The sequence below is a fragment of the Peromyscus leucopus genome, chromosome 6 (genome assembly GCF_004664715.2).
Source record: "Peromyscus leucopus breed LL Stock chromosome 6, UCI_PerLeu_2.1, whole genome shotgun sequence".
NCBI lineage: Eukaryota > Metazoa > Chordata > Mammalia > Rodentia > Cricetidae > Peromyscus > Peromyscus leucopus.
Window position 1 is genome coordinate 89,715,832 of NC_051068.1, and position 26,836 is coordinate 89,742,667.

General features: G+C 42.8%; 2 protein-coding genes across 4 annotated transcripts in view; one reads left to right on the plus strand and one right to left on the minus strand.

Annotated features, from left to right (window-relative positions):
* The window catches only part of Slc30a7 (solute carrier family 30 member 7), a 92,423-nt gene extending 88,362 nt beyond the window's left edge, over window positions 1-4,061 (minus strand). For both annotated transcript variants that reach the window (XM_037207036.1, XM_028890149.2), the window contains exons 1-2: window positions 3,776-4,061; window positions 3,449-3,550 (exon numbers count right to left, since the gene is read on the minus strand). In XM_037207036.1, coding sequence (XP_037062931.1) covers window positions 3,449-3,550; window positions 3,776-3,855 — 182 coding nt within the window. In that variant the 5' untranslated portion in view covers window positions 3,856-4,061. The remainder of the gene's footprint in view (window positions 1-3,448; window positions 3,551-3,775) is intronic.
* A 59-nt stretch (window positions 4,062-4,120) lies between these two features.
* On the plus strand, window positions 4,121-25,171 carry Extl2 (exostosin like glycosyltransferase 2). Of its 2 annotated transcripts, none has more exons than XM_028890160.2 (5): window positions 4,121-4,563; window positions 7,382-7,455; window positions 19,638-20,065; window positions 20,580-20,650; window positions 23,171-25,171. In XM_028890160.2, exons 2-5 carry the CDS (start codon window positions 7,451-7,453, stop codon window positions 23,654-23,656), a joined length of 990 nt encoding a protein of 329 aa, XP_028745993.1. In that variant the 5' UTR covers window positions 4,121-4,563; window positions 7,382-7,450; the 3' UTR covers window positions 23,657-25,171. The 2 variants fall into 2 exon arrangements, with proteins under 2 accessions (XP_028745993.1, XP_028745994.1); XM_028890161.2 differs by lacking the exon at window positions 4,121-4,563 and adding an exon at window positions 4,638-5,195.
* Window positions 25,172-26,836: the final 1,665 nt, after the last annotated feature.

A 26,836-nucleotide genomic window follows, 5' to 3' on the forward strand; every position in this document is an offset into this window, starting at 1 on the left:
TCTGTTTCATGAGCTTCTTCAGTATCTAAGCCAGTGGTTTTCAACTTTCCTAACGCTGCCACCCTTTAATCCAGTCCCTCATGTTGTGGTGACCCCCAACCATAAGATTATTTTGTTGCTACTTCATAACTGTAATTTTGCTACTGTTATGAATTGTAATGCAAATATTTTGGAAATAAAGGGTTGCCAAAGGGGTTGTGACCCACAGGTTGAGAACCACTTGTCTCAGTGAAACTATTTCCAACAGTTTCAGTGTATGGTACAATTGAAATTCAGTTTTTAAACAGATGGTGAAGTAAATGTGTAGCAGAAGAGCATGAAAACACATAAAGCCAAACAGTGGTATACTAGAATATTTGGGGGTGGGAATCACCATACACTCAGACAAAAGGTGCTGGAGGCCTTGCTGGAACTTTGGAAAGAAGAAACAAAAACACTACACCTCGACTTTCTGTGTTGAATGGGTTGATCTCTTTCTTCAGTACACATGCCCTTTCTTCCTCAGTAACAAAGCCTTGGCTTGTATCAACCTACACGGTTTCATAGGATAAACCACATTGCTTCTAGGCATGACCATGTGATGAAAGTATGAGGGAAAGCATTATGTGTCAGCATCCAGATAAGTCTTAAAAGACTGCATTTGGCAGTGCTGGGGACTGAATCAAGGGCCTACTACATGGTAGGCAAGAACTGTATCACTAAGCCATACCACAATTCCCAACAAATTTCTTTTTCTTTTTTTTCTTTTCTTTTCTTTTCTTTTTTTTTTTTTTTTTTTTTTTTTTGGTTTTTCAAGACAGGGTTTCTCTGTGTAGCTTTGCGCCTTTCCTAGATCTCGCTCTGTAGACCAGGCTGGCCTTGAACTCACAAAGATCCACCTGCCTCTGCCTCTGAGTACTGGGATTAAAGGCGTGAGCCACCACTGCGCAGCTCCAACAAATTTCTAAATCCTCCAAGCACCAATGATCTATGTTTCATAGCCACTGACACAAATGGAAATTGGGGAATTAAGCAACTATCAATATGGAACTTGATATGCATGGGCACAAGATAAGTGACTTTAGCAAGGTGGGCAACAAAGGTGCACGTCAAGTCTGAAGGATTTAACGACACAAGGAGAGAATAAACCACTAGGGTCCAGAAGAACAAGTCCCTTAAGGACAGCAGAAAGTTATGCAGAAGCAGAAGAGCAAATCACCTAAGGACACAGACCAAGTCATGTACCACTAATATTTTCCTTATTCAATGATGTATATTAACAAACAGCTTGGGCAATAATGGTTTTAGTACTTTAATTGATCTCTACAGATCAGAGAGGAACTATACATCCAACTTTCCATGAAACAGGTGGTTCAGACACTTAAGATAGAAAGCCCTAGAACAAAGCATTCCATGAAGTAATGAAATATAGTATGTAGCAATATAGTGTAACTAGAAAAATGTGTGATATAAGCTATAATGTAATCATAGAATAAGCAGCACATATGCCAAAATGATGACATAATTCAGAAAGAGGAAAATATAAAATATATTATAAATAGTATATATCACTGAAAGCATTATATTCAAATACAAGTTAAGACTACAGTGCTTTTAGTATTTATGATATATTGAAGGTTATAAACTTTATGAGACTAAAAAAAGATCTGTTATGGGGTATCCTTCAAAATATACACACAATTCTCATGGGAATCAAAATGGTTATTAAATACATCAAGATTTAATATTGTCAGTATGACTTTTGTGCCCCAAGCAATAACAAAACCAATAATCCAATCTACTGCTTATGAAAGTCTTCTTTTATTTGGGGGGATTTTTGTTGTTTTTTGTTTTTGCTTTTTAGTCTGAGACAGGGTTTCTTAGTCCTGGTTGTCCAGGAACTACATAGACAAGGGTGGCCTCAAACTCACAGCGATCCTCCTGAGTGTGAGTGTTAGTGTGTGTGTGTGTGTATTTGACAGCACCAGGGACTGGATCCTAGGCCTGTCTCACAGTAGGCAAGAACTATACCACTAAGTCATACCACAATCCCCAACAAATGATTGAAGATGTACACCAAAGAAGAGATCTTACAACACCCAGTAAAAGAATACCTTTGTTCAAACCCAGCAGAGCTAGAGACCAAAGACTATCATCCCTTTCCTCTCTGAAAATGAATTTTAAAAGACAGAGACCAAGTTAGTTTAACAGAAGCTAACGAAACCATAAATTGCACAGGATAATCTAAGACCCTATATAACTTGCCCTCGAAGATTCTGGGAGATTTATATCCCCCATTCTTTATTAGATTCTTTTTCTTTAACATTTTTTAAAATTTTTATCTCTGTGTGTGTGTGTGTCTGGGGTCCAGAAGAGGGTGTCAGATCCCTTGAAGCAGAGTTACAGACACTTGTGAGCATTCAGATATGGTGCTGAGAACTAAACTCTGATCCTCTGCAAGAGTAGCAAGCACTCTTCACTCCAGCCCCTCTCAGATTATTTTCTTTTTTGGTTTTTCGAGACAGGGTTTCTCTGTGTAGCTTTGCGCCTTTCCTGGATCTCGCTCTGTAGACCAGGCTGGCCTTGAACTCACAAAGATCCACCTGGCTCTGCCTCCCGAGTGCTGGGAGTAAAGGCATGAGCCATCACTGCCCAGCTCTTAGCAGATTCTTAAAAGGGAACAAAATCTGCAGATGGAGCTAGCACACTTGAGAAGTGTGCTGATGCTGTTATTTGCGGAGCAACTTCACAAGCCCAGAATTATCCCCTAGCAAATACTTAAATACTAGGGACTTGATTTCCTTAGTCACACTGGACTCTCCTCTACCCAAAGCATGACAGGAGAAAACAAAAATTCAAAGGTGACACCAAAAGCCATCAAATCCAGAGGCACTTTCAGAAAACTGTCCAGGATTTTCTACTGCAGTAAAGACAAGAGGGAAATAATGAGACAGTTTCACTGTAAAAGAGAATGGCATACGCCTTGTCAAAGGTCTCTTCACAAACCTCTTCAAGAGTCATTCAAAGATAATCATAAATTAAACAGGGACCCTCAGATCTTCCCTCTCAGAATCTTAGGGGTAAAATCCCCCCAAAACGCCACACCCACAGGAGGTTAGCTAACAGGATCCTCCCAGTTTTCCCCAGGCAAAGCTAAGGCAAGCAGTTGGAGTGGAGATTCATTTTATCTGGGGGGGGGGGGGGAAGGAGAGGGGGGGCTGTCAGTCCTGTGTGATGGAGTTGCAGGAAATCAGAGTCTGTTCCTTATGGGCCCTGATCTTAGAAAAGCTTCCATTCCGCACGGATAAAGAAAGGTGTGAGAGAACAACTCGGCAGAAGTGGTAGCGGCTAAGGTAAGACCTGAACCTACCTACCTACCTACCAGTGAGGAGCTACGTGGCACTAAGCAAACAGTGGCTACTTTCCCTCCCCCTCTGCTTCCGCCCCAATCATCTTCCCCTTCGGTTACCAGTTGCTCCAGATGCCGTAGAGCAGTTCCACAAAAGCGAAAGAGAGGTTCAGGCACAGGAAGAAAAACAGGTTCCGGGATGTCTTGTCCGACAGGATGGACCTGCGCACGATACAGGTGATTAGAAGCAGGCAGGAGCCAAGGGGGTGCCGGGGACCGCGAAGTCGAGTCCCCCTTCCAAAACCCACCCAGTCCACATGCTCCTTCCACCACAGCCGGGGGAAGGGGGGGTGACGCTCCCACCCCGGACCTCGGACCATCCTTAGCTCCCGGCTTTTGTCTCCTCCTGCCAGGCAGCCCCCTCCCAGCAGCCACAGCACCCCGCACCTAAACCAGCCTGAGATCTTGCCCAACAGATTGAATTTGGGTGGTTTGTATTCATCATCCTTGATGGACAGGGGCAACATCTTCTCCACCCGGCGAAGGGCCGGGCCTCCGTCCCTCTAGAAGTGACTCGGTTTGGTGGCGGCAGTGACAGCGGTGGCGCTCCAGACGCGGACCCCCTCCCTAGGCGCTGGACCGCGGCGGCGCACCGCCGCGAGACACAGACACAGACACACACCCGGGAACTCGAGGACTTCCGGCCCGGGCCGCGCAACGCGTCCTGGGACGGGAAAGCGGGAGGCGGGGGGTGGGAGGGGTGGGGCTCGGGCGGGGGCGGGGCTTACGGAGGAAGGAGGCGGGGCTACGAGGGCTGCAGAAAGCCCGGGCAGCCAGCAAGCCGCCGCGGGGGGATCCCTAGCTGAGCTGGTCGGTCGGGGGCGTCCTAGCTCCTGAAGTCCCGAAGGAGAAATCCTCAGCGGCGGCTCTGCCGACGTGGCTGGCTGGGTTCAGGGCCTGCTGTCACCCACCCGGGTCGCCCACCACCAACGTTCCCGGATGCAGCGCCTGCCCGCGCCTGCCCCTTCTGCGTTAACCCCCTAAGGACCTCCGATCCCCGCTGGGCTTCCAGGCAGCACCGCCCGAAGGACCCAGGCAGCCACGTGCTGCGCCGCCCCTGCGCAGGATGCGCGGCGATGGCTTCGCGAGGTCAGCGCTGAGGGGGTGCACTCCACCCGCGGGAACCGCCACGCGGGAGGCGATCGTTGGGTGCCTTGCAAAAGAAACACTGACAGGTATTTAAAAGAAGTCTTTTAGGAAGCGGGCCACGGAGGCTATGGCTTCATTGCTGTTTCTCCCTCCCGGGCAACCTCAGTTGGTTGCATACACGGCCCTTTAGCATCTCGGTCACCCCGGGACAGTGGCTGTCACTGTAGTCCATTTCAGGAGGTGCAGTCACCAGCTGGCTGGATGAGGGACGCTGGAGATGAGCCTTTGCGGGCCTGAGCTGGGTAGAGGGACACTCTCCAGCATCTTTCTGGGGGATTGTTTAGACAAGGTCAGCTGGCCCGTCACGTGAATGATTAAAAGTTGTTACCTAGGAGAGGAAACCAGAAAGAGGGTCTGGCTTTGGGAGGTGGCTTGGAAACTACAAAACCGAGCTTCTTGGGAATGCCTTTTTGCCTAACAGGAAGTGGAGCGTCACCCAAAGGGAGGGAGGGGTGGCCACTCGGGGACTGTCCCCTGCTCCGGGCGCTCACTTTGCGGGAGGCGCGTTTCCTAGGTTATCAATTGGACCAGTAAAGAGGTTGGAAGCCTGATTTAGGAAAGGGGGTGGGAAAGAGGCAAGCAAAGGAGACTCCCTTTCCGTTTTATGCGAACCAAGCTGCAAATAAACCTGCTGGCCCCACTGCAATCTGCACTGGAGGTGAGGCGACTGTAAAATGCGCTTTCGTTGATTTTATTTTTCCATTTGGGATCTATGCCTGTTTTTCCCTCATTCTTGGAACTTTGTGTGTAGGAGGGGTTTATTCTGTAATTTGATTTTTGAAAGTATATCGTGTAAATTTTTTAAAAAAATGTTTGTCTTTAAAATCTGGTAAAAACGGTTTGATTCTATATATTAAGTTCTGGAAAGAACATTTTTGTCTTTGCTTTTCTCGGGTTATATTTCATTATTTAATTTAAGCGAATATTTTCAATCAATAGCATTTACTTTTTAAAGGAAACTTTTGTGTTTAGAGTAGTCTTTGAATCTTATCCTGCTGCATTGCTGGGGGAGCCCTAACTGGATGCAGACTAAGGTAGTTTAAGGCTAAATATTTCCATTGCAGTTGATTTTTTTTTTTCTTTCAAGACTGCTTTATTTCAGTATGATGGTGGGGATGGTACATAGAAATAATCAAATTTCAGCAACTGATGTCCAGCCTTCACATCAAGGTCAGCTGCAATTTGAGCCTATGAGTTTTTTTTTTTTTTTTTTTTTTTTCTGCCTTTGGAAATAATTTCTGTATTCTGTCTTGCACTGCTGTAAATCTGAAATTGCTTTGCTGGCTTAGGGAGAAACCCACATTACCCGTTATTGAATAGTTTTGAAATGCATTAAAGAAATTTAATTTCAGCTCTGTGAGTTTCCAGAGACTCCTAGATTTACCTTCTCCCTCCAAGATATAAGCTAGATACTCTCTTGGGGATCTTCTCCTTTCTAAAAGTGGCAATGCTATTTCGCATCCTTAAGCCCTGGACAGCATAATGGCCAATTCAGCGTTAAAGGAATTCTTGTTTGCAACATAAAGCACAGAAGGACACTATTTAAATCAGGAAAAGTTCTAGGGGTAGAAATTATTTCCACTGTGCCTCGCTTCTTTTTTTTTTTTTTTTTTTTTTTAACCTTGAAATAACATCTGTCCTGTACATGTTACCCTATGCATGTTGTCCTGTCAAAATTTGACTCTTTCATTCAATCATCATTTAGTGAGGATCTAGTATGCATCAGGCTCTGTGTTGGTATTGGTAATATAAAGGTGGATAAGGCAAAGTTCTTCACCTGAAACAGTTTTTTGGAGAGGACAAGTAGATGTAAAGAGAGGGAGGTGGAGATAAAGACAAGCCAGGCCCGTATTTTAGGATTGTGTGGTGTTTAAGTTGTGCACAAGAGATGAATTGGGAATAATGAACAGAGACAGCTGTCACTCAGTGAGTCTTTGTGTGCTGACCCATTCCTTTTACCCCCACAATAATTTTTATCATTAAAAAAAAAAAAATGAGTTGGAAGAAAAATGTTTTTGATTCCTCAGCTCTGTTTTGGTGGTCAGTATTTAGCAAGGCTCCAATCAGATGAGGTACTTGGGAAGTCTCCAGTGATAATTCTTCATTCTTTCATGCATTACAAGATTAAATGGCTAGGGAAGACTATAAAATAGATGCAGTAATAAATGTTCTTACATTAATCAATGATTTCTACTGTGAACTTTTAAATATTTGTTTATATCGTCAATTAGTTGCTTTTGATTAATCGTACATACTATATGGGGGATGGGGGGTTAGAAACCCAGCTGTTTAGACACGTGGTTGAAGATCGAGAAAGGAAAGCAGAGAGGATTACAGGACGGAAACTCCTCTTGTTCCAGGTCCTTTCCAATAGCAGACAGCAAGAGTGAGAAGGATGCCATCTGTCAACCCCAGTAATCCGGGCTGGCATTTATCTGCAACCCTGTTTTAGAGCCATGGTTTATTAGATACTTCAGATTAATGTCCTGTGCACTGCTGGTGGGAAAAAAGGGAATTAGAGCAGTGACTGAGAGTAAAGATGCGTGTAAGCCTAGGAATTGAATAGTGATGCAAACCGTATACATGGGCCTTGGATTCACTTCATGATGTGTTTACTTTGGTTTCAAGTGTGTCAGTGTTAGGTAATTGGGATGATCTGTTTATTCTGTTTCCGGACCCTCCAGAGAGATCTAAATACAAAGTGCTGCAGCTGTTAGCACCAACCCACAGGAAAACACTATCTGCCTTATTCCCCAAATGTAATTCTGAGAACATAGAATAGCAATTTTTTAATTTAAAAGTCACTCAAAACATCACAGAAAATTCTTTGATGTCTCTTACTAGCACCAAGAGAGCCTGTTCCTGTCCAGCACTGAAGCCATAGGGAAGCTGCTGTAAAAAATTAGCAACACAATGAGGTAAGTAACAGATTCTCTTTCTTTAAAAAACAATATGGTAAAATACATACAACAAAATGTATCATCTTTATCATTTTTCCCCTTACTGGAACTTAGGTATTTTTATATTGTTGTATAATCTCCAGAATTTTTTTATCTTGTAAAACTGAAACTTTATATCCACTAAAAAGAAAAACAAACAAACAACAACAACAAAAACCTAACCTCTTCTACCTGCTCCCAGCCCTGGGCACGCCTGAGTCCACATCCTGTTTCCATGAGTTTGGTCACATACCTCATGTTTCGATCATACAATAGTTGTCCTTTTTGTGTGAGTGTTTGTTTCGCATAGTTTAACTTCCTTTTGGGGGGCTAAATACAAGTCCATTGTATGTACGTACCACACTTCCCAAATGGATTGTCTATTCATCTGTGGACACTTGGGTAATTTTTCTTTCTTTTTCTTTTTCTTTTTTTTTTTTTTTTGACTATTGTAAATTTGCTATGACAATAGTGAAATTCCACTGTTTTTGTCTGCAGTTATTTTCCTTTGGATTTGTTTGTTTGTTTTGTTGACACAGGGTTCCACTCTATAACCCTGACTAGCCGAGAACCCTCTCACTATGTATACCCAGTTGGCCTCCTAACTCACAGAGATTTGACTGCTTCTGACTCTGCCTCTAAGTGCTTGGATTAAAGGCATACGTCACCATACCTGGCTTAGTTCAAATTTTCTACATTGGCAGCTTGGTTTTCTTGAAAGTAAAAGTTCTGGCAAGTATGGGAGCAGTCCCAGCCCTGGGGAGACTAGGCCATGAGGACTGAGAATTTGATGCCAGTCTTGACTGTGTATATAGTAAGACCTTGTCTCAAAAAAGAAAAAAGAAAAATTCTGGCTGGAACCAGCACCTATTATAAAATACCGTAAGACCTCTTTTAGGGTAGATCCACCAAAATCATGACCCAGATTCTAGGATAAAATCAATACTTGTAGGTTCTTTTTTTTTTTTTAGGTGGATGGAGGCCTTTCTAAGATTGAGTGACTTGGCCTTTTGGCTAAGATCAAGTACAGTGTTTTTTTGTTTTGTTTTGTTTTTAATCAATTTAATCTGATGATTGAGCCTGCGGCTTCCCATTCTCCAAGCATGCGCTCTGTCACGTCGCTGAGCCTACACCCCATGCTCCTCCATTACCTCCGTGTGTGAAATACTCTCGTAGTCTGGAATAAAGCTGCAAACAGTGCCCCTGCAAAACATGGAGAGAGTACAGAGTTGCTCAAGTGTGAGTCCGGAGTTTGAGTCTGGCCCGCCACTCACTCTGTCTGAGGTTCAGGAAGTACTTCTCGTATTCTGTCTCAGCTGTCCCATCTACAAAATGTAGTGTGCCTATCTTATTTTTTTTTTCCTCTCCAAAAGTTAGAAATGCTGTCAGTTGGAACCGTCGTACAACGTGAAGGGGGAAGCTCTGACAGCTGTCATTGTCATCACTGAGCGAAGAGAGGGGAGGAGCTGTGTCTACCTCAGTACAGTCCTGGGCACACGGGAAGAACCTATAAATATTTGTTGCCAGGATAGAGCGCCATGAATTGTGTGACCTCCCCCCTCCACACTAAAGGGAGAAAGCTCACGTGAATTGGTGTTGCTTCTCTCTTAGGCTTAGTATCTGAAAATCTGTGTAAGCCATAATTCATATGCATGAATCTGTTTCTCTTCAAGCAGTGGCTTTGGGAGCTGCTGAAAGCCAGTTTCAGCTAGAAGGGAAAGAATTCCCCAGGACAGTCTGGGGATTTGTGGCCTAACAATCTTGCTCTGCACCTCCCCAATCTTCCTATCGCTGAAACAGGTAGAGGTTCAAAGGAAAAGCACCTGTGTCCAAAAGTGGCAAAAACAATAGATTTGCAGATGGACTTGGCATCTTTTTGACCCAGTTCTCAAACTAATTTTGCGTTAGACTCTGCTGGGCTAAAAGCTCTTTTCTGTTTCTTTAGCTTTGTTTTTAGTGTCCATTGATGCCTTGGGTCCTTGCAGAGTCTACAGAGTTCCTCTTAGGAATAAGGCCATTTTTGAGACTCTTCTAATATGCTTCCATTGGATTGGTCATCTCCCAACACATCATTATCGTCATAATCATCTGTAATTAACTGATAATTCCAAGAGAAATGAACAAGGCAAGACACAGCCTTTATCTATGATAATTCATACCTGTGCACTTTGGTCTAGAGACCTCAGTGTGTGCCTCAATGATAAATGGCCAGATTGAAGGAGGCAGGCTGTGCATTAAAAACGATTTATACATATTTATGTTTTATTTCCCCGTAAATCGGTGATAGTAAAGTTCTAGTTATTGATAACGGCTCCCTGGAGCTGTGTTGAGAATGTGATGTTTTAAGCAGGAAAGGGAAGAAGGAGGAGCTGAAAAGTCCAAGACTGATGGACATCTTTTGGTATAGACAGGCAAGGTAGACCAGGAAGGGAAATGGAGACACTGGTGCGTAGTGGCCGGTGTCCTGCTTTGAATGCTGCTGGTGCTGTTCCCTCTAACTTGATTTATCCGTAACAAAATGGCTCACTCAACCTGGCTGCCCGCAGCAGAGGGCTTGGATGTAATCAGTGCAGAAATGATTTTCTCAGAGTCTGCACTGAGGAATGATCTGGTACAGCAGCAATTACCTAGTCAAATGTGATGCTGTATATATGGCACTTTAAAAAATAATGCTTCAGTGATTCTGTTTCAGAACTATAGTTTCAAAAATGTAGTAAAGACAGAACTAGGCTTCTAAAGGACAGGGTACATGACCTTTTATTTGTACCGCGCGCGCGTGCGCGCGCGCGCGCGCGTGTGTGTGTGTGTGTGTGTGTGTGTGTGTGTGTGTGAGAGAGAGAGAGAGAGAGAGAGAGAGAGAGAGAGAGTATGTGATCTATTCCTGCCTTTTGAAGCTTATTATTAACACAGAATAACTTTTAAGTATGTATGATGCGTTTAGACTTGCAAAACAAATATCAGAAGTTAAGAATCTGGTGGACTCTCTGGGAGAAAGTGAGGGAACAGAACTGACAGATGAGAGAAGGGCAGGGGAACATTTCTGAAGTGACATTGACAAGAGTGGAGTCCTAAATACAGGTGAAATCCAGCCTGGGGCTGGAGAGATGGCTCAGTGGTGAAGAGCGCTGGTTGCTTTTCCAGAGAACCCAGGTTCGGTCTCCAGCACCCACATGGCCGCTCACAACCATCAGTAACTCCGGTCCAAGAGCTTGGATATGCTTCTGGTCTCTGTGGGCACCAGGCATGCATGTAGTGCATATACATGCCATGCAGGCAAGCCCTCACCCACATAAAAATAAAATTAAACCTTTAAAAATATGATCGTCCTCGTCCTAAACTACCCTGTAACACCAGGAACAAAACTTAAGAGTGCAGTAAACTCTATTTTATGTTGCCTACAGTTTTAATACAAAAGATCATTATGGGGCAATAAAGTGTATAGCTTTGTCACTTAAGTAAATTTGAATTTGTCAGTCTATTCGTTACTTTCTAGCTCATAGAAACAACTCAATGGAGGGAGGATTCATTCTGACTCCTTGTCTAGGAGGATACAGTCCGTCATGGCGGAGAAGGCATGGCAGCCCTGACTCCATGCTGCCTGATACATGGGGCCAGCCAGGAGGTAGAGACATCTGCTGGATCCAGAAGGGTCTGTGACCCATAAGGCCTGCCCTTCAGTGACCCACTTCCTAAAGGCTCCACACCTCCCTAAAGAATGCTGCTACCTCTAGACTCAGTATTCAGTCACATGAGTCTACGAAAGGCAGTTCTGGTTCAAACTGGAGCAGTCGAGTAGGTAAGAATTTTGTCTGCTCAGAGGTCATCTGCTGCCTACCTGAGTAAGTCAGATACTTTCTGGTTGTCATTACTTCCTAAACCTCCTTGGGGAAACGCAAAGGATGATAATGTCTAACAGATGGTGTTTTTCTCCCAAGACAAACAGGTTTGTTCACCAAGAGCTCCTGTAGAAACTGGGAAATTAAAAAAATACTTCAATTCAGAATAATCCCAGAAAAATGGAGGCGCGGGCAGTTCACAAGTCAAAACAAAACCAGTCAGAGATTTGGGCTGTCTATTACGCAAGTGGTTTGGCTGCATCGTGTGCGTGTATGTGTACAGAAGGAAAGCCCAGGTCCTGAATTGACCTCTTCCTCCCACCGTGGGGTGATTTATCTTCTGGCAGGTGAACACCCGTTCCTGAGCATCTGTAGTCTCTAATCAAAGCAAGTCCAAATCCTGGTATTGAAAGTAGAAAGGTGACCGGTATGGCGCTGGCCTGAAGTCACATTTACAACTCTTTTGATGGTCTCTTACGTAGGCAAAAGTTTACTGGAAGCTCGCTCTCTTAATTGGACCTAATTTACCTTTTGAATTTCTTCTGTTAACATTTTAGGCATCTGTTGCTAAAGTCAGGGCAATTTAAACACAGACTCCCTCAGTCCTTTCAACTGTTAGAAATTACTGTCACTGCCCGGACTCAAAAGACGACGAGCCAGATCCTAGTGTGATTGGTAAAGATTGCCAGAAACTTCCTCAAAATGTCACCACATAGTGGGACAGAGAGAGATGGCTCCCGCAAGTGAAAGCCACTGCTGAGAAGCCTGTCAACCTGAGAGCAGTCCCCAGGACTCCACATGGGTGGAAGGAGAGAAATGACCCACGAGTTGTCCGCTCACTTCCCAGGCATGTGTGACAAGGGCCACTCCGCACCCAAAATAAATAAATGTAACAAAGGAGATCCATCTACTCTGGGGAAGGTGCCGGAGGCACAGCTGTAAAGGTCTGTCCCCGCGCCCGAGTTCACAGGAGCACACAGGATGGAAGGCAGTGAGGGAAAGTTGCACAATGCAGGTGGTATCTGAAAGACTTGAGGGAAAGTTTGTTCAGATGGCCGGAAGGAAGCGCTCTGGAGGTAAAAGGCTAATACAGGAGTCAGCGGTGGTCGGCTTGCTGTATGTTACCAGTGCCTGTGCTTCAGTTTGAGCAGGGTCATTTGCATGCAGTGTACCTGGCCAGAAGCTGCAAAGCATTGGCAGCCGCCTCTTCCAGCTCCCGCCTTGCATGTCTGTAGAGGGAAGCCCCACATTTTGAATCGACCTTTGCATTCCACCTTGGGAGGGTTTTTATCGCCTGGCAGATGAAGGCCTTTTTCTGAGCATCTGTAGTCTATAATCATCAGTTTTTATGCAAGTACGTATCCTGGAGAATGAGCCTGAAGAGAAACAGTCTGTGCTGTAGCGGGCAGATCTCGCAGCGAAATGGCAGACTAGTTATCAGTCTTCTACCATCTGTGGCATCGAGATGAAAAGCAGCGATCCTTGTTGTCTGGTGCCAAGCTGCTCGCTGTGTTTCTTTCTACCTGACGAGCCAGAGGACTTTTTTTTGTTCCCGCTCCGCTCTGGCATATTTGTTTACAGCTTCTCTCTGCATAATGATTGCTCTTCCAGTCTGAAGAAAATAGCCCCAAGAAAAGACTTCAGCAGTACCGCTTCTGGGGACTGTTGATAAGTAGCGTGCCTTAGAAAGTTCCCTTTCTGTTTAAATACATACACGTATTTGTAACTCACACTTCATTTACTGCGTATTGTTTACTTTCTTACTTTATCTTATGTCCACGTTTTGGAAATTTGCAAACATGATCTTCTGGAAACCACTTTTCTCTGAAATGTAAACATTCCTCACATCATAACTCAGCAGTTCCACTGCTCAGCATTTACCCAAGAGAAATGATAACAAATGTCTGCATAAATGTTTGCTCACAAATGTTCATGGCAGCAATATTGATAATAGCCCAAATATGGAAACAGCCAAAGTGCTCACGCATTGATGAACAGATAAGCAAAGTGTGCAGTATCTGTATAATAGAACATTACCTGGGGTGAAAATAGAATTGGGGGGCACTAGGAAGATGCCTCAGTCCAGTCAGTGCTATCAGTGCAAATGTGAGGGTCCCCAGAACCCACATAAATGGACATACATAGCACAGGCCACCTAGTGCCTGTGCTCCCTCCAGAGGCAGAGACAGTCCCTGGAGCAAGCTAGACTGGCCGAATCTGTAAGTTCTGGGGTCAGCGAGAGACCTTGCCTCAGTTAAGAAAGTGGATAGTGATTGAGGAAGTCAACCAATGTCAGCCTCTAGCTTCCACACACATGCACATTACATCCATATAAATGCCCCCAAAGAGATGTCTATATTTGTGTCTGAAGTTTGAAAATATTTTTGCTAAGTAAAACGAGTAAGATACAAAAGCCTTTTATTTTATAGTTCCATTCATAGAAATGTCTAGAATAGGCAAATTCATAGAGACAGAAAGTAAATTTGTGGTTTTTCTGGGGCTGAGGAAGGATGAGATTAATGGAAATCGAAGGGACTGTTCATAGGTCTGAGTTTCCTTGGGGGCACCAAAAGAGTTTTAAAAATAAGTCATGAATGAGGTTATTGGCACTTGCCTGCATTTTTCACCACTCAGGATGCTGAGGCAGCAAGATCGAGAATTTAAGGCCAGCGTGGGCTACAAGTCAAGACTCCATCTTAATAACAACAACAACAAAACTCATGATGTTTCCAAAACTGTGAGGATATTAAAAGAACACACTGAACCATATTCTTTAAGTGGGTGCATTTTGTGGAATGTGACATCTCATTGAAGCTATAAAAAATGTCTTATACATAAAGAATTAATCTTTACATTTCTTGCCAGGGGTTTTAGTGACAGCCGTGCCATAGTGGACAGCCATGGACTGTGCTGTCGAGAAAGGCTTGCCTTGGCTCTGCTGCTGCGGCATAGCCCAATGCAGCTGCATGACTTTAGGCAAGTGTCTCTCCCTGGACCCCAACCGTTGATCTATAGAAAGAAGAAGTTGGCTTTTGAGATCCTGTCCAACTCTGCGAGTTTGTCTTTGCAGGGAGGTGAGCAAATATTGGGGCCTCTTTGACAGTTTTGTTGATTGTTTGAGCATAACCAATAGCCGTGGACTTGCTGGACTCGCTGGCCGTCTTTCTTGTCGTGTTCGAGTGGATCTTATGAGGCAACTCAAATGCAGAGCAAGGCTTCTCCACTTTGAGCACAGCCGGGCAGATACTGCTTTGCTGCTGTCCTGCTCACTGACATTTACTCTAGATAGCAATAGTACCTCCCTTCAGACGTGATAACCCAAAATGTCTCCAGGTTTGGCCAGCTATTTCCTGGTCATCCCTGGTTGAAAAACCTCTGGTGTGGAATAATAGTTTATGAAAATAGTTTATGAAAATAACTGTGTGCAGAACTAAGATGTGAGCCCAGGTGCGAGTAGAAATAATCACTGGGAGAACCTTGGTTTTTTTTTATTGTTGTTTTTTTTTTTTTTTCTTTTTTGCTCTGTTATGTTGACATTCGCAGTGTTCTCTCTCATCTAGTGTGGGGGTGGAGGTGAGAGAAAGGCAGAGAACTAAGAGCTGTGAGCTGGGTATAGTCCCGGCAGGAGGAGGGCAGAGGCCGGCGGCTCTCATAATTCTAGCCTATTCTGGTCTACACAGGGAGTTCAGACCAGCCAGGACTATACAGAGAGACTTTCTCAAAAGAAGAGGGAAAGGAGCTATGAGATCCACTTTGGACTGAGACAATGTCAGATATGATTTTAAAACAAAACAAAAAAAAATAAAGGAGAAATGTTGTGATTAAGAGCAAGGTGGCCAGCTCTATTTACTTCTGATTTCTTCACCTCTTGCAGGTGTGCTCTTTTATGTTCCATTCAGAGCTGTGGAGTCGGTGATAGGGTCCGTCTTTAGAAAAAAAAAACAAAAAAGCTTGAACTGTTCTCCGAAGTGCATCCAGGTTGTTTGCGACGGGCCTGCAATAGAGTGCTCCACTTCAGCCGTTCTGAAAGTAGTGTGCCCCCAGTACTGCAGTTTAGAAAGTCCTTTCTCTCTTGCTCTTCCGTGCACATTAAGAAATTTGCATAATTTAATTGAGGTGCATTATTTAATAAATGCCAAATGAAATATTGATGATCTATCTCTAAAGACATAAATTATTCAGAGCTCCTGAAACCTTGCTGATACAGGTAAAGTAGAGGCTTAGAAGGTGTTTGAAAGCGAAAACGTGTACGGTGGCCCAGGGAATCAGCTCCATCTTAGAAGTATAAATGAAAGGGAAGCTGTCGCTCCGGAGTGTGTTTGACATTGTCAAAAGTCTGCAATTATCTATAGTAGTTAATCTCCATTACGTTTTCCGGACTAGAGTGCAGGGCAGTTAGTGGGTAGAAACACTTAGAATATGCCATTTCTGCTGAACTCCAGAAAGTAGTACAAAGCTCTTCTTGACCCTGGTGTCCTTTAATGCAGTGGTAAAACCTTGCTGTACCCTGAGTGTTGCAGTGAGATCAGGATCCATCCCTGGTGCATGAGCTGGCTTTTTGGAGCTCATTGCCTATGGTGGGACGCCCGGCTCAGCCTTGATGCAGGGGGCGGGGCTTGGACCAGCCTCAGCTGAATGTTCAGGCTTTGCCAACTCCCCATGGGAGGCCTTATCTTTTTGGAGGAGGAGATAGGGGGTGGGGAAGGCTGGAGAGGAGCGAGAGGAGGAATGAGAAGGGGATCTGTGGTTGATATGTAAAATGAATAAAAAAAATCCTAAATAAAATAAAATGCCTACACACACACACACACACACACACACACACACACACACGACCATGCAGAACTGAACATGTGCTTTATGAGGCCTACTTTTAAATTCAGTGCTAAAAGGATTTTCAAGCCTTTGGAATCAAGATTATTAATTACTGCATCTTTTCTTTGGTTGACTATCTTAGTAGTATGTGTTGTTTTAATAAGAGAGTACATGGAATGAAAATGTTGTGCTCCAAAGCCTTAGATTACTGTTTATGAAAGTAATTACATGAAAGCTGAGGATACTAACTTTATTCATGTCTTAGAGTGAGGCCGTGATAGAAGCAGAAACACAAAATTGCTTTTCTTAATAGAAAAAAAAAAAAAAAAAAAAAACTGCAGAAAGTAGTCCAAGACCAAATATCCTTGAAAACTCTCCAAAAATCTCTATAAGTAATAGTGCATTTCTAGTCTGGCCTGGAAACATGAGAGGTTTTGTGACTTGTCCTTGTGAATAAGCACTTCCCAAGGGTGGGCACGATAGTGCATGCCTGGAATCAGAGCACCCAGGAGGCTGAGGCAAGAGGACTGTGCATTCAGGGTCAGCCTGGGCTACAAAGAGAGAGACCCAGTCTCAGATAATAAACAGCTAAGTTTAAGCTGCAGGTGACTCAGCACACTGTCACAGCAGGGAATGTATGTATGCCTGGAGTTCTGCATTCTCAGAAGCTTAAAGGGAAGGTGGAAAAGCTAGTCTATGTGGTTTTTCTCTGCCCTTGAACTAGAGAAACCTGTCTACAATTATAAAACACACTTCAGGATGTGAAGCAAGGTCGTGGGTGATGGTTTTAACACAGTGCGGCTGCAAGGTGTCCTCTAGGCAGAAGGAAGGACTTCGTAGACTAGTCTAAGGGATTGCTCATGGGACAGGGCTAGCTGCACTTGTCTTGAGTTCAACCACAGATGTAAAATGACGACCTTAGATGTGGTCTGTGTTAAGCACTACCATACCTTTCCAAGAAGATGGAAAGAAACAGAACGTAGTATATAAAGGCTGTTTTGTATTAAGAAGAGCACTGTCTGCTCTGTACTGATCCTATGCCTTAGCCATGGGTTAGCTTCCAGTAAGAAGTCCTAAAAGCTTCTTCATTTTTTTTTAATCAGTATTGGTCAGTAAATGAAGTGCCTGTTTACTGTGTAATCTAGGAAGAGAGATTGTTTCAATAGAAATGAAAAGTGAGTGGAGATGGATCAAATCATTGGGAATAGTACACAACAGTACTGGAGACTGGGGCACGAGTTATCACAAGTTTGAAGTTAGCCTGTGCTACATAATCCAAGGCCAGCCTGCGCTATATCCCAAGCCCTGTCTCAAAACAAATAAGCAGGTAATAATAATCCCATATTCTTTCTTTCTCTGTGTAAGGGATGTAGGGGTGTGTGGTGTGTGTGTGTGTGTGTGTGTGTGTGTGTGTGTGTGTGTGTGTTCACATATATAGGATATGGGAAGGGTAGAGGTCAACTTCTGGTGTAATGTTCCTCAGGCTCCCGTCACCTTGATTAGTTGAGACAGGGTCTCTCACTGGGACATGGTGCTCACCCACTAAGCTTGACTAGCTAGCCAAGAATCCACCTGCCTGTGTCTCTGCAGTGCTGGGATTACATGCTTGCTATCACACCCAGCTTTTCACAGGAGTGCTAAGGATCAAACTCAGATCCTCAAGCTTGCATGACAGACACTTCCTCCACTGAGCTGCCTTCTTTCCCAGACCCTCTTATTCTTTATGATGCTGAGAAATCTCTTTTGTTGACTTAAAGGTACTTTTATAATGTTGACCAGAAATGCCTAGTGTTCTTTGTTTGTTGGTTGGTTGGTTGGTTGTTTTTTTGTTTGTTTGTTTTTCATTTTTTTGAGACAGGGTTTCTCTGTGTAGTTTCGGTGCCTGTCCTGGATCTCACTCTGTAGCCCAGGCTGGCCTTGAACTCAGAGATCCGCCTGCCTCTGCCTCCCGAGTGCTGAGATTAAAGACGTGCACCACTACCGCCGCCGCCGCCGCCGCCGCCGCCGCCACCCGGCTGTTTTGTTTTTTTATCTAGTCTCTTCGTTGGTGAATTTCTTCAGACAATCCATTTTCTGCAGTGTTGGCTTTTGTACTTGTAGAATAGGTCCTAGTGTGTGAGGACTGGCCCCAAAGTGCTGTGAGGCCCAAGAAAGAAAGGCAGACAGATCTGGAATGTCTTGGGAAATTGACCCAGAAGTGTGGCACTAAATGGCAGAAGCACCAGCCAGACCTCCTGAAGTGTGGGTCAGAAAAGGGTGTGTTTACAGGGTGAGGCAAGTGGGGCTATTTTATCTGGATTGTAGCTGGTTTATCTTAAGATAACAGTAAAGACATGCTTCCAGCAGGGTCTGATAGTAAGGCCTAGTGACTCCCATGGTTTTATCTGTTTATGGAGGGAAGCCCAGCTTCCTACTCAGGGGCAGTCATGGAAGTTACATGTGAAGATGGCTGCAGCTGTGACAAGCTGAATTCATACATTGACAAAATGGATACAAGACACAGTTGCCAAAGTGCAGCATCTGGACATGTCTGAAAAGGTTTGTGGAGTAATAAATCGTCGGGAATCAGAAGTATGGGGTAATTAATAACCATCAGTGTTAGAGCAAGAGGTAGCAATCCTGGAAATGGGTGAAGCTGGAAAATCATTTCTGAGTCTGTAAAACTGACAGTAAGATTTAACCTTATTATACACACACACACACACACACACACACACACACACACACACACACACATATTTGAGAGGTTGATTAGATAAACCCTTCTGACTAGTGACTATCCAAGCTATTCTCTTTACTTCTGTGTTCACTCCTGCTATTCCATGGCTGGCTCTGGAAGACTGTTTTGTTTTGTTTGAGGTAGGGTCCTCGTATGTATTATGTAGCCCAAGCTGTCCTGGAGTCTTGCAATCCCCCTACCTCACCCTCTTGAGTGCTGGGGTTGCAGCATGCATCACCGTATCTTGTGATCCGTGCTGTGAGATGTGGTCCTTTGGAAGTACAAGAGCCCTGTCTTGGTCACTGTTGTATTGCTGTAAAGAGACACCATGGCCAGGGCAACTCTTACAAACGACAGCATTTAAATGGGGGCTTGATAACAGTTTCAGAGGGTTAGTCCATTATTGTCATGGTGGGAAGCATGGAGGCAGGCAGGCAGGCACGGTGCAGGAGAAGTAGCTGAGAGCTTACATCCTGATCTCTGTAGTCAGCAGGCTGAGAAAGACAGACAAACTGGATTCTGTGGGTTATTTAAAAAAAAAAAAACAAAAAAGAGGACAGGAAGGAATGAGGAAGTGGTAGTGGAGCTGGGAGGGACTGGGAGGAGGAGTGGAAACGAATATGGTCAAAATACATTGTATGGCATCCTGAAAGAATTGACAAGAGTATTTCTTTAAGATGAAAGAATGTAAGACTACATTTTTTTTTTTATGTGTTAGGCCAAATCACTTTATGAAAGAATGGAGAAATTAATTTACATCCCTGATAAGAGCGTTCCGGTCTCTATTCCAGGTGTTGCCACATCTGCAAACTTCCTGGAAGAGTCATGGGGATTCGAGTGCTTCGTTTCTCCCTGGTGGTCATCCTTGTGTTGCTGCTCGTAGCTGGAGCTCTGACCAATTTGCTCCCCAACATCAAAGAAGACAAGATGCTCACCCTGCGCCGGGAAATCAAGCCCCAGAGCACGCCGGCCCTGGATTCTTTTACTCTCATTATGCAGACATACAACAGAACGGACCTCTTGCTAAGACTCTTGAACCATTACCAGGCAGTACCAAATCTGCACAAAGTGATCGTGGTGTGGAACAATGTGGGTGAGAAGGGGCCGGAGGAGTTATGGAATTCTCTCGGGCCTCACCCTGTCCCTGTCGTCTTCAAACCACAAACAACGAACAAAATGAGAAATCGACTCCAGGTCTTCCCCGAACTGGAAACCAATGGTGAGTCAAAGCTGGGTTCTGAGACGGAAAGGACTTGAGTGGGTGGGTGGGGTGGGTGACTTCTGGCTTCCAGGGAAGCTATCGTTAAAAAAACAAAACAAAACAAAAAACAAAAACAAAACAGCACTTGGAAACACTTAAGAAGCAATTTTTAAGAATCCCACAAGCAGCTTGTTGTAAAGCCAGCCAGCACAATTTATGCTTAATGTATCCGGGTCTCTCTCTTCTTCCTGTGTGTAACAGTTTCTCCAGGGTGTGATTTTCTTAAAAGACCCTTGGCTTTATTTAAGGGTTCATTACTCTCCGGGTTGATGGACTATAATTGTGTGACGATATTTCCCCCTCAGGCAGGATTTTCTTTTCCTACTAGACAGATCTCTTCAAGAATACTTTTTCATTTACTACCTGGGTTCGAAAATGCTTGCTTTGAATGGTCTGTATAGACGCAACTGTATCTTACTGATTTTTATTCATTTCTAAACTGTTCAGTGATTTTTTTTTCTTCCCATTGCAGCGGTATTAATGGTAGATGATGACACTCTGATTAGTGCCCAGGACCTTGTTTTTGCTTTCTCAATTTGGCAGGTAATGTTGCTATATGTTTTATGACACCATATGGGTAAAGTTTTATCTGTGTAATACCTAACCAGGGTAGCTTAGTTTAACATGGAGGTCACTAAAACAGTATAGGCAGTATCTTAAAACATAGCAGAAATTGTCATCCGGCAGTCAAGAGTTTCTGAGCTTAATTAAGACAACACAAAAATTGCCTTAGCATTTTGGTGTAGTGGGAAGAAAAATTGGAATTAGCTTACCAAGAACAGTGAAATGATCTGGCACAGCCAAACTACAATGCAGAAAAGTTTTCCCAAACCATTTGTGTCTCAAATGGCAAGTGTATTTGTGTATTAACAATGTAAGAAACTTGTTATAAAAGAAAGCATTTATCGCTTCGACAAAGCTGCATCCTCGTTAAGACCGTGTTGAGCAATTCTGAGGTAATAATTGTGTGTGTGCCGTTGTGGTGGCAGGTGATTGTTCTGGCTTGGTTTTTCCTAAATGCCAGCTTGACTGGACAGGCGTGAACAGCCCACGAGCTCTCCCTCTGAGCATACACTGATACTAGCTGAGCTTCACAGGCTGCATTAGAAATGACCTGAATCCAGAACTGTGTGTAGATCTTGTGATTAAATACTGTGCTATCCTAGGCGGTCAGATTCGCAGTAAGGTCCCCCCACGAGCTACGTGGAGGGTAGTGACAGTGCCCTACCAGTACCAGCCTTCTCAACCTGCAGTTTTCAATTTCATGCCTAGCATATTGATTAATGAATCGTCCTTTTTTTCTATATTAACAATTTTTTTCTGCCTATAAATAAAATCTTTAGGCAAAATGTTCTAATATCATACTTCAGCTCTGGGATTTCTTTTTTTTTTTTAATTTAGGAATTCTTTTTTCATTTTACATACTAATCACTGTTCCCCCTCCCGCCCCTCTCTCACTCCTCCCCCTCCCCCAGTACCCCTCATCCCCTCCTCCTAGGGGGTAAGGCCTCCCTTGGGTAGGCTGGCATACCACAGCTATAGGATTTCTACTTAAAGGTTAAACAAAAAAATCAATCTACCCTAAATACAAAGATAGAATCGGGTACAATGTAAAGACTGTGATTAGTTAGAGCAATTTGAATAGAACTATAAGGAAATATAAATGGTATTTTAAATTTTATATATGAAATATCAAGAACCATTTCAGTCCGCTGCGCAGGAGAATCTGACTGTGTGATAGTGTCCCACGCTTCCATAATGTGTTGTGTATGCAAGTAAGATGGAGAGGATGGGCACCTGTGCCTACACATACCTGTCACTGCTCCACCTTGGTGCCTTCCCCTGGCTTTCTCCAGCATGTGAGACTTTTCAGTGTTTGGATTCTGTAAATGGTTCTTCTTTGGAGGCTACTAGCCTTTATCTATCATCTGAGCATCCTCTCTGCCCCCAGCAACACAGTTATCCCTATCCTCAATGCACCCATCTGCCTTACCCAATCACCTCTATAGCCTTCTGACCTCTCAGGGGGTGACAATCCCCACTCATGTATGTGAATATTCTCATTATACTCTGAGCTCTTGGAAGTGAAATTTAATTTGCTGAGATTGTATGTGTGCATGCCCCTTGCCTTGGCAGACAAAACTCAAACTGGGTGAGATTCAAATTATTCACAAGAATGAATTAAACTTTTAATAAATATGTAATTTATGTTGTACTTACTGATTTAAATTCATATTTTTGAAAAGGAAATATCTAAATCTGAAAGGGCATAAAATTTAAATTTTAAACAATATTTAAATTGTTTAAAATCAATTGTGACTTTCAAGAACATTAAAATCAACAGAGGAAAAAAATCAACATTGAAAAGCAGTAAAAATCATCTCTATTGATATAATATATATTTTATATATTTATATGATTATATAAATTTATATATAATTAAGAGATTAGAATAGCTTTTCAAAATGATCACTTACATCTTATCTCCTATGATAATATTCATGTGGTCAACTTGTTTTTTGGTTTTTTTTGTTTTTTTGTCTTTTGGGTTTTTGTTGTTTTGGGGTGAGGTAATTTTTGGTTTGTTTGGTTTGTTTTGAGTCAGGGTCTTTCTATATAATCCTGCCTGTCCTGGAACTCACTCTGTAGACCAGGCTGGCCTTGAACTCATAGAGGTCTGCCTGCCCCTGCCTCCTGAAGTGCTGGGATTAAAGGTGTGCGCCACTACCACACCCATCACAATCAACTTTTTTATAGCAAACTTTGAAGGGAACTAAAATTTTTTTAGATCAGATGTTCGAATCTGGAGAATATTTGTAAGGTAATAATTTTTCAGAGGGATTTTGGTTATGGTGAAATTTAAGCTGTAAACGTATCAAGAGACAAAGTTATGAGGTTGTCTAGAGTTAGAGGAAATTAGGGTGTAAAAATAAGGGAAATATAGAAATAAGGAATAAAGAAAAGTTGACAAATCAACCACATCTTCTGTGATAAATAAACATTTTGTCTATGTCTTCTCTGAAGAACTGCCACACTTAATTGTTCTTTTCCTCCTCTTTTCAGCAATTTCCTGATCAGATTGTAGGATTTGTACCTAGAAAACACGTCTCTACTTCGTCCGGTATCTACAGTTACGGAGGTTTTGAACTGCAGACACCGGGGCTCGGGAACGGTGACCAGTACTCCATGGTGCTCATCGGAGCCTCCTTCTTCAACAGCAAATACCTTGACCTCTTTCAGCGACAGCCTGCGGCCGTCCATGCGCTGATCGATGAGACACAAAACTGCGATGATATCGCTATGAATTTCATCGTCACCAAGCACACTGGCAAGTCTTCCGGGATATTTGTGAAACCTATAAACATGGTCAATTTGGAGAAAGAAACCAACGGCTATTCTGGAATGTGGCATCGGGCAGAGCACTTTTTGCAGAGATCTTACTGTATAAATAAGCTTGTTAATATCTACGACGGCATGCCCTTAAAATACTCCAACATTATGATTTCCCAGTTTGGTTTTCCATATGCCAACCACAAAAGTAAAATGTGAACGGGAAACAAACAAAAACAAACCCGAATATTGCTAGGTTTTTGAGTGGCTTCTCCATGCTGTGTATTTTTGGTTTTTAAGCAACACCATGAACATTTATCTAGTCCACAAGTCTCTACAATAGAAAAACAAAACAAGAAACGTATGCAGTACTTCTAGTATGTAAAATACATGAACTTCAAAAGCCAAGAAGCCCGTCTTAGCCAGACAGGCCTGTCTGTGAAGAGCTTCTGTCCAAGGTTGAAACTCCTTGGTCGTGATCTTATTGTTTACATCTCGAGACTGCTCTCCAATTTGTTTGAGCCCTGGCATTTGCCTTAAGGACCTACAGCAAGCAGCTTCCAGGACAGAGACTCAAATAGACCATTTCCAGCTTTTCAGTGAAGGTTGACTGTTTTTTTTTATGTGAAGCCTGAAATACTTCTTCAGCTAATGCCTGTAATATAGGGAAAAGCCATGTAAGGAGAGTTTAGTCTGAACCCCATGTCGAGAACCAGGAAAATTCCTGGTAGCCAGTGTCCTTTGTGGCCCTTTTAACCAGAAACAACTGTGCCCAGCATGGTTTTGATGCAGCAGTCAATGCCGGCAATTTTGCTGTTAAGCCTGTTGTGACTGGGAGGGTAAGTTTTCATGGCTGACCAATCTCTGATTGTTTGCTTGGTGTTTCTGTGAGCCTCCCCTGCATGGATCACGAAAATGTGCAGCCCACGTCTCAACCTATATGCAACAAGGAGTCAATGTGTTACTGCAGTCCGTCACTGTGTGTGACCATGAGAATGTACATTATTTCTTATATTTTACAGAATGTGTTTAATAAATAGTATAAAAGAACCTCTGAAAGAATAGAAGTTAAGTAGAAGATAGCAGAAATTAAAAACCTTAGTATCAAAGATCTTTATTATTAAACCATAGGTTATCTTGTAGATAATTAATAACTGTGTTACACAGAAATGTTTGCATCCAGAACCCTGGATTTTTGTTGGGATTTTTTTTTAAGTCCCAAGGCACTATTCATCATGATAAAATTTCAATTACATAGTTGTGAAAAAATTCAATAAAAGAATTGAGCCATCATGTGGGGTACCCACAGTTGTTCCTGTCACTGTTGTTATGGGAACCAGTGTCTGTCCTGTCTGCTGTTTTTATAGTTTGTCCTTTTTCATCACTACTGAAAAGGAATACTCCATCAGGCTTCTGTGTATCGATTTTCTTCTCTTTAGATAAGTCCTCCACATTTTCAAAGGTGTGAAAATAGCAGAATAATGACAGTTGAAGTTCCACTGTAAGATCTTCCTGCTGTCTGTCAGTTCAATGTCTGTCTAACAACCGAGTGGATGTGTGTGTGTGTCTTCATGCAATCATATATATATGTATGCATACACATATATATGTATATATTTTTAACCTTGACCTCATTAAAAGGCATGTCAGTTATCTGCTTTCTCCAAATTTGGCAGTATGTGTTTGCCTCTTTGTAGTCCACTATCAAGTAAATAAACTTCAACTTTTCAGACATTCTGTGTTAATAACTGAGCAGGCTACTTTTGTGGTGTCTTACATATTTCTCCATACTCTAAAATACTACTCACAATGCAGTTGAAAACTTGATATACTCACCAGAATTGGGAAAATATTCCTGTATTTTATTTCCTATTGGTGTTTTAAATTTTAAGCACAACATTATAGCATATAAATTATACCATGTTCTCACGTACTATAGAGTAGTCAACAAGAATACATTTTGGTCTATACAAGAAGACCTCTGCCCTGTGGCTAGCTTCCTACACCCGTCTTTCCATGAATACTTCTTACTCATGTTCACATGCGCAGGCTCAAAACTACACCCACAAAGCAGTGTATGTAACTCGGGAGTGAACCCTGCAGGCTCTGCCTTTAGACTCTGGGCTCAAATCTTTGCTACACAACTTATTCTTTAACCAGTCTAGGCCCCTATTTCCTTATCAAAATGTGATTGTTTTTCTTCATTTTTCTTAAATAATGCCTATATATCCTCAAAATTGGAAAACTGAGACTAGGTTAATACTCATGGTTATATTGGGAGTTGGTTTTAAAGGATAAGATAGTGTGCCTGGGTAGAGAACAGCGGCTTCCCTATTTCAGAAGCTGTTAGGTTGATCATTCAAGTTAATGCCAGAAAACCCAACACCCAACAAGTGAGGTCCTTAGAGCAATGTCTGTGTCACAGTACACAGGAACCATGGGGATTGTTCCTTCTTTTCATTATTTTCTTTTCTTTCAAATACTTTTCCCCTTTGCTTTGTTTCTTTTGGAGACAAAGTCTTAGTCTATAATCTAGGCTGGCCTCAAACTCATGACCCTTTTACCTGAGTCTTCCAAATGCTGTTTTACAGACATGGGCCACCACATATTGCCAAATGCCTTTATTCTTAACATTAAGGCAATACATATTTATTCTATCAGTTTTGGCATATTCACAGCAGTGTAAAGAAATTAAAGATCCAGATATGGTGGCTGACATCTGTAATCCCAGCACTCAGAAGGCTGAGGCAGGAAAATTCCTATGAAGGTCAGACTTGCTACAGAGTGAGACCCTGTATTGATATATATGTATATGTGTGTGTGTTGAGAGAGAAATATTTGTATTTTTGAGAGAAACAATTAAAAATGACCAACTAAATAAAAATGACATTTTGATTTGTATTTCTACAGATCTTTCTGAGCATATGGTTTAAAAGAATAATTTCCAAGAAAGATTTTGAAAGTCAGAGGACAACTTTCCAGAGTCAATTAGCTCCTTCCATCATGTGGGTTAGAGGCATCAGACTCTTAGGCTTCATGACAAGGGCCTATACCCACTAAGACATCTCAACAGATGTTTTAATACCACTGTTTCCTTGTTATTTCATTGTTCGAGGAAACCATGGTTCTGTAACCAGTTAGCGTGCTCCATTTCACTTGTTCCCTTCTTACTAGACAACAATGAGTAGACCAGCAACACTACCTTATGCATGTATCTTTGAGCATGTCCTTCCTTAACATGAAGTCCAACAAAAGTGAACACCTGGATCTGTCTAGTGGGATTCATCCCATCCTCTCATGGGTTTTGATACATATTGCTAGATTCCTCCAGAAGTGTTGCCATGGTGATGCTATTAATAGCCTATCTGAGAACACCTGTTTCCCATCATCAGCCTTCCC

Coding starts and splice junctions, on each gene's coding strand:
- Extl2 (XM_028890160.2), top strand. Junction 20,066..20,579: donor CCCCGAACTGGAAACCAATG/GTGAGTCAAAGC, acceptor TTCCCATTGCAG/CGGTATTAATGGTAGATGAT. Junction 20,651..23,170: donor TTGCTTTCTCAATTTGGCAG/GTAATGTTGCTA, acceptor TCCTCTTTTCAG/CAATTTCCTGATCAGATTGT.